The sequence below is a fragment of the Schistocerca cancellata genome, chromosome 1 (assembly GCF_023864275.1).
Source record: "Schistocerca cancellata isolate TAMUIC-IGC-003103 chromosome 1, iqSchCanc2.1, whole genome shotgun sequence".
NCBI classification, from domain to species: Eukaryota; Metazoa; Arthropoda; class Insecta; order Orthoptera; family Acrididae; genus Schistocerca; species Schistocerca cancellata.
The window spans coordinates 872,309,008-872,323,513 of NC_064626.1; the positions used below are offsets into that span (position 1 = coordinate 872,309,008).

Here is a 14,506-nt window from a genome sequence, read left to right on the forward strand (position 1 = left end):
GCTAATAGAGACATTTTCCACCACTGCATTATGTGTCTAGTGTTTATTTAGGCAATGTAATTTTGTAAGACATCAGCAATTTATATTGTTCAAACAAGTCAGTAAAATGTGTTTTCTGAAAGTTTTATTTTTTGTAGCTGAAGAGGTTTGTGAAAATGATCCTCAGTTCTCCTGAAACCCTCAGCTGCTTGCCATATGCCAATTATGGAGGAGAGCATTGAATGTCCCCATTCACTGCGATCATTAATCCCTGTAGAACTAGAGGGCTTCAGACCACAAGATGGGCTACACATTAGGGCAATTTCAAGTGTGCAGTGAAACCATTCTACCATGGTATGTAGGGTTATTTCTCCCCTTTCACTTCTTCGCACCAAATTCCATCAGGAACATTTGGGGCTGGTACACATTTGAGCTGCAATGCTGTTTGCTGCTCCTACATAAGATGGCACAAGTTAGGATCTTCTTGTTGCTTTGATGCCAACTCTGAGCAGTGAACTTTTGTACTGGGGTTTTGAGATAGCCTAGGCAATCTGCAACCAGGCTGTCTTTTCATTCTATGTGATGCACATCAGTTTTGAACTGTGCAATATACTCAACCTGCCTGCACTAATGTGGCAAACTGAAGAGGTCTGTGTCCCACTGAATGATGACCACTAGCAGTTTGTGATCCATAAAAATTACAAAAGGTATCTCTTCAACATATGGGTAGAAATGTTTGATAGTGAAGTAAACAGCACATAACTCGCAGTCAACAGTACTTAGTTTTTGTTGCTGTTGAGTCTAGTTCTTAGAGAAAAATGCAAATAGCTCCCACTTGCCAACACCATTTTTTGCAGTGCTGCTCCCACTGCTATCTGGCTTGCATCTACCATAAGTGCCATAGGGGACTCCATCTTGGGTGTCCCAGCAGTATTGCATGCAATGGATGTTTCTTTAGGTCTTGAAAAGCTGTTTCCACATCTGGAGTTAATGGTATTTTATGATTTCCTATAATAGTTTTGGTGGTGAATAATGATGTAAGTGACTCTTGTATGGCATCTATTTTAGGCAAGTGACATTGGTAAAAGTTCAACATGCCTAGAACTCTGTGAAGCTCATTGTAAGTTGTGGCGTTGTATTGCTTAAACTCACTTGGGCAAAGGTGACAGGCCTGCAGTGGAGACCTAGTATCCCAGGAATTTAACCTCATGTTTTCCCAATGTACACTTTGTTTTGTTAATAATTGTGCCCTATTCTCTCAAAAAAGCTGCCACAGGTGTTCAATATGCTGTTCTACTGATGTAGCAAATACTAGAAAGTCCTCTTATAGCAAAATGCAATCAGCAATTCTCAAAGCATCACAAGCAGGAACCACTGCCAAATTAGGGTGGCATTTCTGAGGCCATCTATCCATGAGCATCCCCACTCTAAACCCATTTTACTCATCCAATTTTCCTATTTGTGCTTCTATTTCATGTGATCAGTCTACAAAGAAAATTGCACACAATACACTTGTGGGACCTGTATTGAACATATATACAGAAGAGCACAAATCATCACAGGTCTTGAAACATGCCACAAATTTCCTGTAATGAGAAGTTGGCTGTATGTGCTGTGCCAGAGTCCTGCTGAAAGGTCACAAAAGCACATTCTCTCAAAGTAAATTGGCCAAAGAAAGACTGAAAAATATTTTCCACGTATGTACCTCACTATTCATTGTTCCTGAAAAAATAGGGCATATTATTCTCCCACCACTAATAGCACACCCACTCCTATTTTATCATGCAGGGATTCCTCATGTATTACATTAGGCTTAACAGCCTCGTGTATTACATTAGGCTTAACAGAGCTCCAGTAATAGTTATTTTGTGAATTAACATATCCACTAAGAGGGAACTGTGGAGATCTAAAAAGAAAGTTAGATGAGGATCAATTTCTCTGTCACACACCCTATTCAGAATCCATTCACCAAACTGTATTCTTTTTGCAGAGTCAACTGGTTTAGGTTCTTGCACTGCAATTATTTTATAAGGCTTTAACTTTAGTAACATTGTAGCCATCTGAACAGAGCCACAGGAGATTCCCATTTGCTGGGAAATATGCTGATCTGATTTTCTAGGAGACCTTCTGAGAACATGCTCAATGTTATCTAGAGTTTCTTCTGTGAGTACTGGATGTGGTTGTCTATGGTTCCTGTCAAGAACACTTCCCATTTCAGGAAATTCATTTATCTGTCAATGACTCATACTCCGATTAGTGACTTGAAGAATTTCCTCTTAAAATGATCTCCTTATGGCACATGCTGGTTCCATACACATGTAGGAATCATTCATGCACTCTTTGGCGACTAGAATACTTCTATTTCACCATTTCAATTGAAACACTTTCACCCAATACACTGTATTCTGTCACCTAAAAGACAAATGCTACATGTACAATGATTCTACACAAACAAAGGCCTTACAGCAGAGGTGAAATATACTCCCTGCTGGCACTAAAATGCCCGCCAGGTAGTTGCATTAAGGCTTGATCACCCTGTACTACCAGTCCAATGCATATTTCCCATAGAGGTCACAAAGACATGGCCTGACTAATTACAGCATGCACAGAGGCATTTAAATAATCATTCTTTCCACTATCCATGTATTAATGGAGCAGGAAAAAGTCCTATTTACTAGTACAATGGGAAGTAACATCTGCCATGTGCTTCACAGTGGTTTGCCTAGCATAGACGTACAATATAGTCACTGATGAGAACTTTAAATGAAAATTCCAATGATTGATCTACTGAAAATATTAACGGTTCATGCAGCATGTATAATTTAGCATAATGTGTACCACATACTGTTTCAACAACACTGCACAGCTCATTGTTACAAGTTTTGCAGCCATAATATTGTACTTCAATTTCTACCATAACACTTCCAGTTCAATTCAACAGACAGTAAGAGTAATTTTTGGTGTTCATGGATAGAATATCTACAGAGGTCACTTTAAATGGTTGACAATACATGAGACATCAATCTGCCCTACTCGTTCTCTTGTGAGTTCAAGTATTTTAACAGATTTTACTTTAAAGAAACAGCACACTTCTTTAAATCATGTAAAGGGAAAAGATGATGTGAAATCATTCAAATACGAATGCAGAACACTGCTATGAACTTTTCATTTGTCATGCAGTGATGTCAGACTACTCCAACATATGAAAAATACTTCAAAAATATTAAAAGTGTTTGGCTCTAAAAACCGTTAACAATTTTTTTTTAAAATTTAGCCCACTTTGTTTATATTTCAGTTGATTTTGAAAACTGGCATACAAACACAGTATGTATATATGTATGTATCTGCACACTTTATATCTGTGTTACTTAAGAATCACACACCTCATTTTCTGCTTCACGGAGGGCTTCAGCAAGCGTTGATTTTTCAGCCTGAAGGAATTCTTGAAGCTCCATAGATTCAGCCTCCTGATCTTGTTGTTGTTGCAATAACATCTTTTGTGCTGCCAGGCTCTTGTCCAGATCCTGAAGAAATGGAATGCAGTCAATATTGCTCTTCTTTATTCTAGTCTTACCACAAATTACAATAAGCATGAAATGTCTTGAGTCCCCTCATTCCTACCAATCACCAATTTCTACTAATTAATAATATGTTGACGTCATTTCATAATAAACTGATGATAAAGGATGAATTAATTTTCCAGGTTCCAAACTCAAACTTTCATATTTAGCTACCTGCATCCAGGAAACAAAGACACGTCGACTAACAGCCAAAGACAAACAAGGTACAATTATTGTATTGCTCATGAGAGAATTTAATTTCTCGACAAACACATGAATGTACCTCAAAGTCACAAAAGCTCATTTAGAAGAAACATGCCTCCATCATTTTTATGGCCTTCATTTATTTGTTCACATTTTTCTATTAGCCAAACTAACGACATTTACATCCCTCATCAGATAATGGGATTAACACTGTAGCAAAATATAAGTGGGGTGAGATCCAGTAGTTAATAGTCTTCCCAACTTGTATACCATGATGCTCTCCTATTGTGCATTCTCCTGCATATGAATACTTTAAAAAACCAGCATCAACGTGTTTTCTCCAGACAACCATTTACAAAAATTAATAGGCACCTTAAAATTATTGTAGAAGAGACTAAATAATTCTGGATCTAAACTCTGTTAATTAATTACTTGTTCCATTCATCACATTCAAAATTAAGGTTATGTTATGGAATGTGGCAACAGAATATGTGTGTGTGTGTGTGTGTGTGTGTGTGTCTCAAACAAACAGTTTCATAGCTGCATATTTCATCTCATTCTGTGCCATAGATAGATTCTTTAAAGGGTAACACAGATCACTTTTCCTTCTGCTGTTGTGTTTGTAAATATCTCTGTCAATTTGAAACTCAGATGGATTACTGACAACAAATTTCATGCATGAATTAATGTACTGTGGGGCTGTGGTTAATATTCCCAGCACTTACAGAGATGCTTGAGTGAACCCCAAGTATAATTCTAATTACTTTCTTGCAATGAATACCTTTTGTGTAAGTATCACCCCATAACACATCAGTGAATAAAAATGTGCAACATATGCTAACTTCCTGACGTCCATGTCCCCAAAGAGGGCAGTTATATTTATGGTAAAAGCAAACAAATTCATACTATTAGCAGGTCTGATATATGGTTTTTTCACTTTACATTTTCAGCAATATGCACACCAAAGAACTTAGAAGTTCCTACACTGTTTATTATTTTTGTTGGTATACTAGGCTAACTGGAGATTGGATATTTTTTACTATACAAAACTGGATAATTTTTTAAGCTAGCCCACAGGTGCAAACAGGGCTAATTCTGCCTCTTGGGGCAAATAAAATGTAGGTCATTAAGACAGAAAGAACAGTAGTGGGCCAGTGACCAAACCTTGTGGGATTTCCATTGTAATTTCTACCAATGCAGATAATTTTATTCCCTTTTTGTTTTACTCAAACAGCCTAGGGAAACTTACTGCATTCTGTTTCTTAAATGAGATATAAACAAAGTATGTGCTGAACTATGTATTCCATAAAAACTTAAATTCATTAATACAATATTATGATTGACACAATAAAATGTCTTTGGTGAGTCACAGAAGACCCAAATGGTGATATTTTATCATTTAAATATTTTATTACGTACTCAGTAAATGTATAAATAGCTGAGTCAGTAGAGTGGCCCTTTTGAAATCCAAACTGTGAGTGGGTAAGTTCCCCATTACTACACTGGTGGGTGGCAACACTGGAACACATTCCCTTCTCAAAAAAAAAAAAAAAAAAAAAAAGGATGTAAGGAGTGATACTGGACAATAGTTACTGGCATATATGGAGTCACCCTTCTTATAGAGTGGCCTAACAATGGCATATTTCAATCTGTCCAGCAAAATGGACCTTACATACGGGACAAAACCGTAATGTACTATAAGGTGACAATTTTTAGTGCCTTGTTGGAGATATCATCCATCCTATGTGAAAACTGGAATGTGATGAAGTGATTATAACACATTATTTAAATTTAGCTAATGTATGACCTGCAGTGATACAAGATGAAGTTAACGTAGGAAGGAATAAAGCAAAAGATAATAAATCAATGTAATGTGTATATAAATAGTGTTTGATGAAGATGCTACTTTCTGTGATACTAAATTGTGCCACTGAATCTAAGATTTGACATACACAACAAGATTCCACATAGTTTTCCTCCAATGGAAAATCTTAATCTGTGATGCCTTGGACACTAGCATGCCAAAAAGGAACATTATAGTGACAGGAATTAAAAGCTTTAAAGTTTCCAGCCAGGTGGCAGTTTTAATACACTATAACTTCTGGCAAAGATGATGAGAATGTAGCAACTCAGGTATGGACGGGAGGGGATATAACACGGATCCATACATTAGACTTCACTATTTTGTTTACACTATGTATGCACAATGTCATGTACCAAACATCCTAACATAACACTGGTCTAGTCCACAGTAAACTGGCAGAGAGTATCATAGGGTATGAGACATCAGTTTGAGAATTCATAACTATGACAGAGGCAGCAGATCGCAATAAGGGCTACTTGAAAGCAGCAAATTGTATGCCATGACTTGGTCATGCAGCTGTTGCAGTCATTCTGGAGGAAACAGATGTTGTGAAGATGGCTTCTGGTGTGTAACAAGTTGCCCACTAGATGTTGGAGAAACTGTGCTACTGCTGGAACATCTTGTTCAGTGCAATAACATTTTTCTCCAGCAGTGCAAATGGTCAAATACAACAGTGCAACCAGCAGGCTTGTCTAAGCCCTTATTATCAGTTATTAATAATCATGTGTCATTTTATACTGTAAGTACCACTTCCCTGTTAAAATTACTGCAATGTTTCTCAATCTCTAAAGTCACTGATGACCCCTGCCTATCACTTTCTGCTAATTTATGACTCCATGTAAAGCTTACCCTCTGCAAGGTTGTGCATAGTGCTTGAAGCTCTGATATCTCTCGCTGCTGCCTTAGGACTATATGATCAGATGTTTGCACTCTCATTTCAAGCTCTTGTAAGCTATCACTTCCTTCGTCCACATCTGTAAAATAGATTAGAATACACTTACTTACAAAACAACAAGCATTGTCTATGAAAGATAAATTACATTCCTGAATAATAACTTTCAAAAACAAGGCACTGAGTCACTGATGTGGTCTTTTAAATCATCATGCAACAAAAAGCAGCACGTGTCAATAATACAAATGTTTTTCAGAGTTCTCAAAAGAACTGAGTTCACTATCTTTTTCTTCTTTCTTTTCTCAACAAAGATGCATGATAGCATAATCATTAGTGCATACTAACTCCTACACAGTACTCAGTGGTTTTAATTAAGATAATAAATATATATTTGTTAAGAATGAAAGAAGTTATGCAGATGTGTAAAGTTTTACCCTGAACTTAATTTCCCAAGCGAACAAATTATTGTTATCTAAATTACTTTCTGTAATGTTTCTTCTCTAGCTGCCCTCAGTGCACTTGGATTTTCTTAAAATAAATCTATCCTCTTTTCTGTATGACTAGATTACACTGATCCTAAATGCTAAATCATTGAATATAAATTATTGTTCTATAAAATACAGCCTTCCAGGAGAAACCATTTCTTTTAAATACTTTCATATACGTGACACCAGACACTTAGTTCTACATTTGTCACTAACAGCAGCACACTTTAAAGTAGATATTGTAGCGAATTTTTGAGAGTAGCATCAAATTAATTTATGTACCTGATATTCGATTCCGAACTTCACATACCATACATATAAATGGCATTATGAGACTGAACATACAGTTATGTTTGATACGTACAAGGCACAATTTCAACAAGACTAGGTAAACGACTTAAAAAGGGAACTTTTGGCTCAACAGCAGACATTTACAAGGGCAAATTCAGAGTCAACATGCTATGTGAAAGCAAGTGGACTTTTCAAAAATAAGCCTGCCTCGTCAAACCATTACTCGATGTGTGGTGAAATTAGAAGACAAATTGCAGATAATTTTTTAAAAAATTGCATCTGAGTTTATATTTTATTTTCTGGCTTTGGATGAATGTGCAGATAAGTTGAATACCACCCAAGTAGAAATTTATGGAAACATTGTCTGCTTTTTTTTTTTGTATTTGCTATGCCATTCTCCGTAGACGTAAGTTCACTGCTGGAACATTTGGAAATGGAATGCTGTGAATGCAGTGTCATGCACATTTAAAAGAGAAATTTAATCAGGCTGGTTTGGAAGAGCTCTATAAAATATATCTGGACAAGAAGTAGTATCCAGAAATTTACAAACATACTTTAAAAATTATTTTATCATCTGGAAACACTTGGATGTGTGAACAGCTTTTCAGTCAGATGAATTAAATCAAATCACAAATGAGAACATAAATAACTGATGTTCATCTGGAAAACTCTTTGCATGTAGCAACAACTTCAGTTGACATCAACACTGACTTACTCAGTTCAGTCAAACAAAGCCAGACATCCCACTAACATAGTGTTTCATTAAATTGTATAATAAATTTTCTTTTCTCAGATTTGTTTTATTTTATTTAAAAAATAAATACTTCTTGCTTGTTTTGATTCACAAAACAAAAATTGGTGATGCAACCCACGGGGGAAGTCCCCTTTCAAAAATTTGGCCTACCTGCCGAAAAGGTTCGCCAACTACGTGATAGTGCTTCACTTAAAGAGCCGCATTTCATATCCTCACTGCTGCTAAAGTATTATTTTAGGCTTGATGAAGGAAACAGAGATGTGAAAAAATGAATTTACTTCTCCAAATGACATTACAAGCTTTTTAGAAGTGGCTCAGTGAATTTCTGTATAATGTCTAAAATGTAAATTTGAAAGAAAACTCAGGTGCTACAGTTTTTTTTTTCATGCCTTCTATCCCTGCCACCAATCTTTATGATCTACAGTATGTGGTGTGTGTGTGTGTGTGTGTGTGTGTGTGTGTGTGTGTGTGTGTGGTGTGCAAAGTATACACGTGAGTAGTGTATGTAGTTGTTGCAATTGTATCAGGTCAGATTTGAACACAAAACTCTTTGAAATGTGCTATCAAAAAACCCTTGTTCTATTTCCGTGTGACATCTCTGTCACAGTACATCATCTGCATGAAAGGTATATTTTCAGCACTTCACAAAATGTTTTCACCCCTACCTGGACTCTGGTCATTGAAGGGCCGCCCCTCCAGTAGATGAGCTCATCTTATGTGTGTTAGTATGGTGTGGTGGCTGCACTGGCTATTCAGTGACTTAACAAGTCACCAGCTGATAAGAGTTCACTATCTGGTAATGGGTGACATTTCATCAATTATGACCGAGCATATTCTTTGAGACTCAGTGTCTGAATTTAAAAGATTTACGATTGATATTGTTGCTGAACACAGTACATCATAAATACATGGAAAAGGATGAGACTAAGTTGTAAGTGGCACAAGAAATGGTGGTGGCTGGGCACCTTGGCCTCTGTCCAGAACACTTCACATTGACTGTCTTGTTTTTCCATTACTGTTGAAACCTAGCAGTAATTGTGTCATAATAGCATGGTGAAGCAAAATGTTGCAAGTTGTGTTGGCAACACAGATCATGATTAAGTTAGCATAGCAGTTCCTCTCTCACATCTCCCCTCTCCACTATGACCTAAAATACCCTCTACATCTGCTACCGCCCATGTTGTGAACCATTTGTCTTTTGTGCTATTTATGACTCATCCAGTTACATCAAATATCAATAGGAAGAAAATGGAACAAAGTCAAGCGAGATGTTGAGTAAGAACTTATAATTGAGGTAAACCTTATAGGAAGATATGTAAAATTGGGAAATTTTTAGCTCTGATCTTATGGGTTTTTCACAGGGACTATGAATTTATGGTGTAGAATCATGAAAAATATAAAATTGGAGAACGTAAAGTCAAAGTTCCACTGTAGTATTAAAGGTGATCTGGAGGAATTTGGTGCAGCAGTAGCACACACTCATGTAGGGTTTGTGAACATTTTCCAGTGCCTCCACCAATACTTCGCTTCCCTTACTAACATAGGTACCAACACAACAAAAATAAAATTTTATCAACACCTATCTCTGAGCCATGGACATTTCATCTCACCCTTGTATTAGCGGTGAGGTTGTTTGGGGGAGGAGACCAGACAGCGAGGTCATCGGTCCCATCAGATTAGGGAAAGAAGTCGGCTGTGCCCTTTCAAAGGAACCATCCTGGCATTTGCCAGGAGCAATTTAGGGAAATCACAGAAAACCTAAATCAGGATGGCCAGACACAGGATTGAACCGACATCCTCTCGAATGCAAGTCCAGTGTGCTAACCACTGCGCCACCTCGCTCGGTGTCCTTATATTAGCATATACTGCTTTGTCTATGTGCAGCAGGACCAATTCCGTGGAACAGGTGAAATCGAGAAAAATGTTTCCTCAAAGCATAATTTTGGCAATGTTTCTGTTCTGGCATAACCACAAGTGCCAGAATGAAGACGAAAAATCAAAGACAAGAGAAGGCGATCAGCCAGTGGTGCACTGATTAGGACTGTGCCACACCAGGAGCGACCTCTGCAAGAAGTGAATATAAGCACCCCTCCTGCCAGCCTATGCCGCTCATATTGGCACAGTTTACAGACATTAGTGGACAGTATAGGCACAGTTGTAGACTGGCACTCTCAGATCATTTATCAGTGATGTGTGTCAACTTGCAGGAACATTGTGTATAGGAAGAACTCGGACTTACATTGTATGTAGCCCATCATTTGTGACACCTTTGTAAATACAAGTTAAGTATTGTCAATTTGATTTATAGAAATAAAACTACTAATGTTATTTGCCTGAATTGTTATATGGCATTCCGAGAATACAGCATCCCTTAGGCACCCTATACGAGACAAGTGGGCAAGACCCAACAACTGGTGACGAGTATCCACCAACATCCGTGCCTTCTTGACAGCCACAAAATTTTGTGTATTTTGTGCAGCTGCCTTAATTCTTTCTTGTCTTTACTTTGCAGGGGCACTTACTGCTTTAACAGTTCTTTGTTATATATGCTGATTCGAGTTTTCAGATGGGTGTTGGAGAAAATGTCTTTGATTTTGTCATTATTTAGATTGCTTGCCTTATCTATTTGTTACATTTGTGTCTCCCAACACGACCATCCCCCCTCTGTCCCACCCTCAGCTCAGGAGCCACCGCCGCAAGCATTAGATGCCACACAGCTAATGCAGATGTTTCAGTTTTAGACGCAGCAAATATCAGCACTACTCAACATGGTGCCGCAGCTACTCACCAATGCTACACGCCCAAAGGAACAAACACTGCCTACTACAGCTGCTATACCACCTTTTCAACAGTTTAGAGAACAAGATGAGGAATGACCAGAGTGGTTGTCTCAGTTTTGACACCCGTGTCATTGCCCACAACATCGCAGGTACTGTGAAACTTCCATATTTATTATCCATGGTAGGAAGCACAGTGTACAGATTAATTCAAAAACTATTTCCTAATGCCACTCCGAGTGAACTGCCATATGGCCAAGTAATACAGTCTCTAACTAACTCTTATGACCAACAAGTGAATGTGGTAGCAGCAAAATATCAATTTGTTAATTGTAAAGAATGATCAGAACAAACTTGTCACAAATGGGTAACAGATTTGCAGGGTATGAAAAGGAAATGCAAATTTAAATGTGTTTGCGGTGCTTGACATTCAGATGTTACGTTAAATGATGTGATTGTGTACAATGTGCCTGATGTCAAAATCAGAGAACAGATTTTGAAACAGTCCAATCCATCATTTCAGCAGGTAGTGCTAATATTAGATCAGTATGATTCCAGTGCCCTGTTGGCTCATACATCTGAGCAACCAGCTATTTTCCGGGTAGAGTCCCTTGTCTGTGAATGTCCCATTCCGCACCAGTGGCATGTGCTAGCCACACCAAGTAAACAACCTTCCATGCTGCGTAAGCAGTTTGCTGAACAGGTGACTACACAGGTGAACAGAATTAAGTCTTGCCCTAAGTGTTATTCACAACACAAATGCCAAGACTGCCCTTCCTGACAAGCTCAGTGTTTCACTTGTGGTAGGAAAGGACATGTACAATCTGTATGTTTGCAACGGAACAAACATAAAAATTTGGCCCACTCACAAAAATCTAATTACAAGGCCCATGTCATTAATAAAGTATATTCCAAGTCTGCAACAGGCATTAGCAAACCTAGCAAGTGTGCAGTTTCTTCAGTGATATGCCAGTCAAACAAACTCTTGTTCATTAACTTATCAGTGGAAACGTGGGAAATTTCGTTTGGACACGGGTGTCTCTGTCACATTGCTCAATCATCACACATATGAACTGTTAGGCTCCCCACACCTATCTCAAACCAGCATGCAACTAACACCTTATAATGGACAAGACATTACCATTCTCGGAAATGTACTTTGCCTGCCATATATTGCTTGCATATGCGGAACAGTGATTTTTACAGTGCTACAATCATATGAGTGTGAGAACATATTTGGTCTTGATTCTTTTGACATGTTTGGCTTTAACACTCGGACAATGTGTTGTCAGTGTCAGTATTCAATGTAAAAGGCAGTGTAGCTAGGTTGCTAAAAGAATTTCCAGAACTCTTTTCTGAAGGTTTAGGCAAAGCTAACAATTTTGTTGCACATATTACTCTGAAAGACAATGCTCAGCCCAAATTTTTCCAGGCCAGAACTGTTCCCATTGCATTACAGGACAAAGTCATGGCTGAACTTAAAGAATTGCAAGATAGCAGAGTTATTGCACCAATGTCAGCCAGTCAGTGGGCAAGTCCACTGGTTTTGCTCCCCAAATCTGTCTCCTTTGTTTGGACAGATGAGTGCCAAGTAGCTTTTCAAAAACTTAAAGATGCATTGCTCAGTGAGCAAGGCTTAGTTCCCTTTGATCCTGAACCAATTGTATTGGAAGTCGACGTTTCCTCTTATGGAATCAGTGCAGTGCTTTCACACAGAATTGGTGATAAAGACAGACCTATTGCTTTTGCATGAGAAGTGTTGTCCAAAGCTCAGTGCAACTACTCACAAATTGAAAAAGAGGCTTTGGCTATTGTGTATGGTGTCATCAAATTCCAGCACTATTTTTATGGCAGAAAATTCAAATTAGTAACGGATCACAAGCGTTTTCACTCCTTGTTTAGTCCAATGAAACCGGTTCCTGTACAAACTGCCCATAAATTGCAAAGATGGGCTTTGTTCTTGTCTCAATATCAGTACGAGATTGTGTATCATCTGACAGCACAACATGGTAATACTGACATGCTTTCACATCTTCCGATTGACCCTGGCACATACTTTGACACCTCTGCTGCATCTTGTTGTCACATTGATGTTCTGCTGAACTGTAGGAAAATTCACAGGCCATGGAAGCTGATCCAGATTTGAACATATTGCTCAACTTCATTTGCACATCTTGGCCTGTAGGGTGCCGATACTTTGCATGTCAGCATAGCCTCGCTGTACAGAAAGATGTGGTTCTTGTCCAGAATAACAGTGCCCTGTCACGGGTGTTGATCCCTAAAACTCTGCAAAAAGAAGTGTTGCAGTTACTTCACCAAGGACACTGGGGGATTATTCATATGAAACAGTTAGTGTGTCGACACTGTACTTGGCAGAGTATGGATGCCCAAGTAGAACAGATGACGTCACAGTGTCACGCATGTGTGAAAAATCAGTCTGATCCACCACAAAAATTCTCTGCTTGGCCTAAGTCACAATCGTCATGGCAATGTCTATACATAGACTTTGCAGAACCTTTTTGGAACACTCTCTGGTTGATTGTTGTTGACTCATATAGCAACTTTCCTTTTGCTGTGCCAATGAACTCGGCAACGTCACGTAGCACAATTCAGGTGTTGTCATAGATTTTTTGCCTAGAAGGCTTACTGGGCAACTAGTGCACCATTCCATCCACAAATGGCAAAGCAGAATGTTTTGTCAGAACATTCCAGCAGCAGATGGCCAAACTTCACTCCACACACACCAGGGATCAATGATTGCAACTGTTTCTCACCTCGTATCATTTGCACCCATGAGAGGGGCCATCGCTGGCGGAATTGCTTCACAGCCACTGCCATCAGACACTGCTCCACCCGCTCCACCCTCCTCAACATCCAGCACTGAAGGAAGGCCGCAAGTATCGCTTCATGCCGCATGATATTGTCTTTTACAGGGCTTTTAGCAGCAGCAGACGGTGGGCAGGAGGTGAAATCATCCGTTGACTTGGCACTTGCCAATATCATCTTTCAGGTCCAAATGGCTCCAGCACCGCCATCAAAATCAATTTCACCTGTGTCATGTACACAATGGTCTTTCAGTCTTTCTTCCCCCAGATTTGCGGGACCAGAGGACAGTGTGGTCACAGCAGCCACCACAGGGTGTCGTCATGACACCGCATGACTACCTCATGCAGACTGAGCCTTCGCTTCCTCCATCTCCTCTCAGCCTACCGATAGAGATGAACCCACCCACACTGCAATTGCTGCCTTCTTCATCTGGTTCATGGCAGCAGGAGGTGGACACACACCCTACTGATTGTTTTCCGGGGTATGTTTCCGCCAGAGCGCAGGTCGGATGGCAGGGTACAGCTGGAAGCTTGACGTCCCCTGCAGCCACAGCTTCCAGCCTGACGTTATACCCACACTTCTGCATCCCCTGCCATGGTCACACTCCATAGATGACGATGGTCTGTTGCTTTGGGGAGGGAGGAATTTTCTGGCATAACCACAAGTACCAGAACAAAGATAAAGAACAGAAGACCAGAGAAGGTGCTGAAACAATGTTAGGCAATGGTGCACTGATTAGGACTGCGCCGCACCATGATCACCTCTGTGAGAAGTGAATATAAGCACCACTCCTGCCAGCCTCGGCTGCTCAGATCAGCTCCGTATATGGACATTAGTGGACAGTATAGGCACAGTTGTAGATTGGCACTTGCAG

The 14,506-nt window shown here is 39.3% G+C and overlaps 1 protein-coding gene across 1 annotated transcript in view; it reads right to left on the bottom strand.

The window, feature by feature from the left end:
* LOC126109897 (hormone receptor 4) overlaps positions 1-14,506 on the bottom strand; it is a 617,359-nt gene that overhangs the window by 55,988 nt on the left and 546,865 nt on the right. Inside the window, exons 11-12 of the mRNA XM_049914995.1 lie at positions 6,457-6,581; positions 3,363-3,503 (exon numbers count right to left, since the gene is read on the bottom strand). Of these exons, the coding sequence (XP_049770952.1) occupies positions 3,363-3,503; positions 6,457-6,581 (266 nt within the window). The remainder of the gene's footprint in view (positions 1-3,362; positions 3,504-6,456; positions 6,582-14,506) is intronic.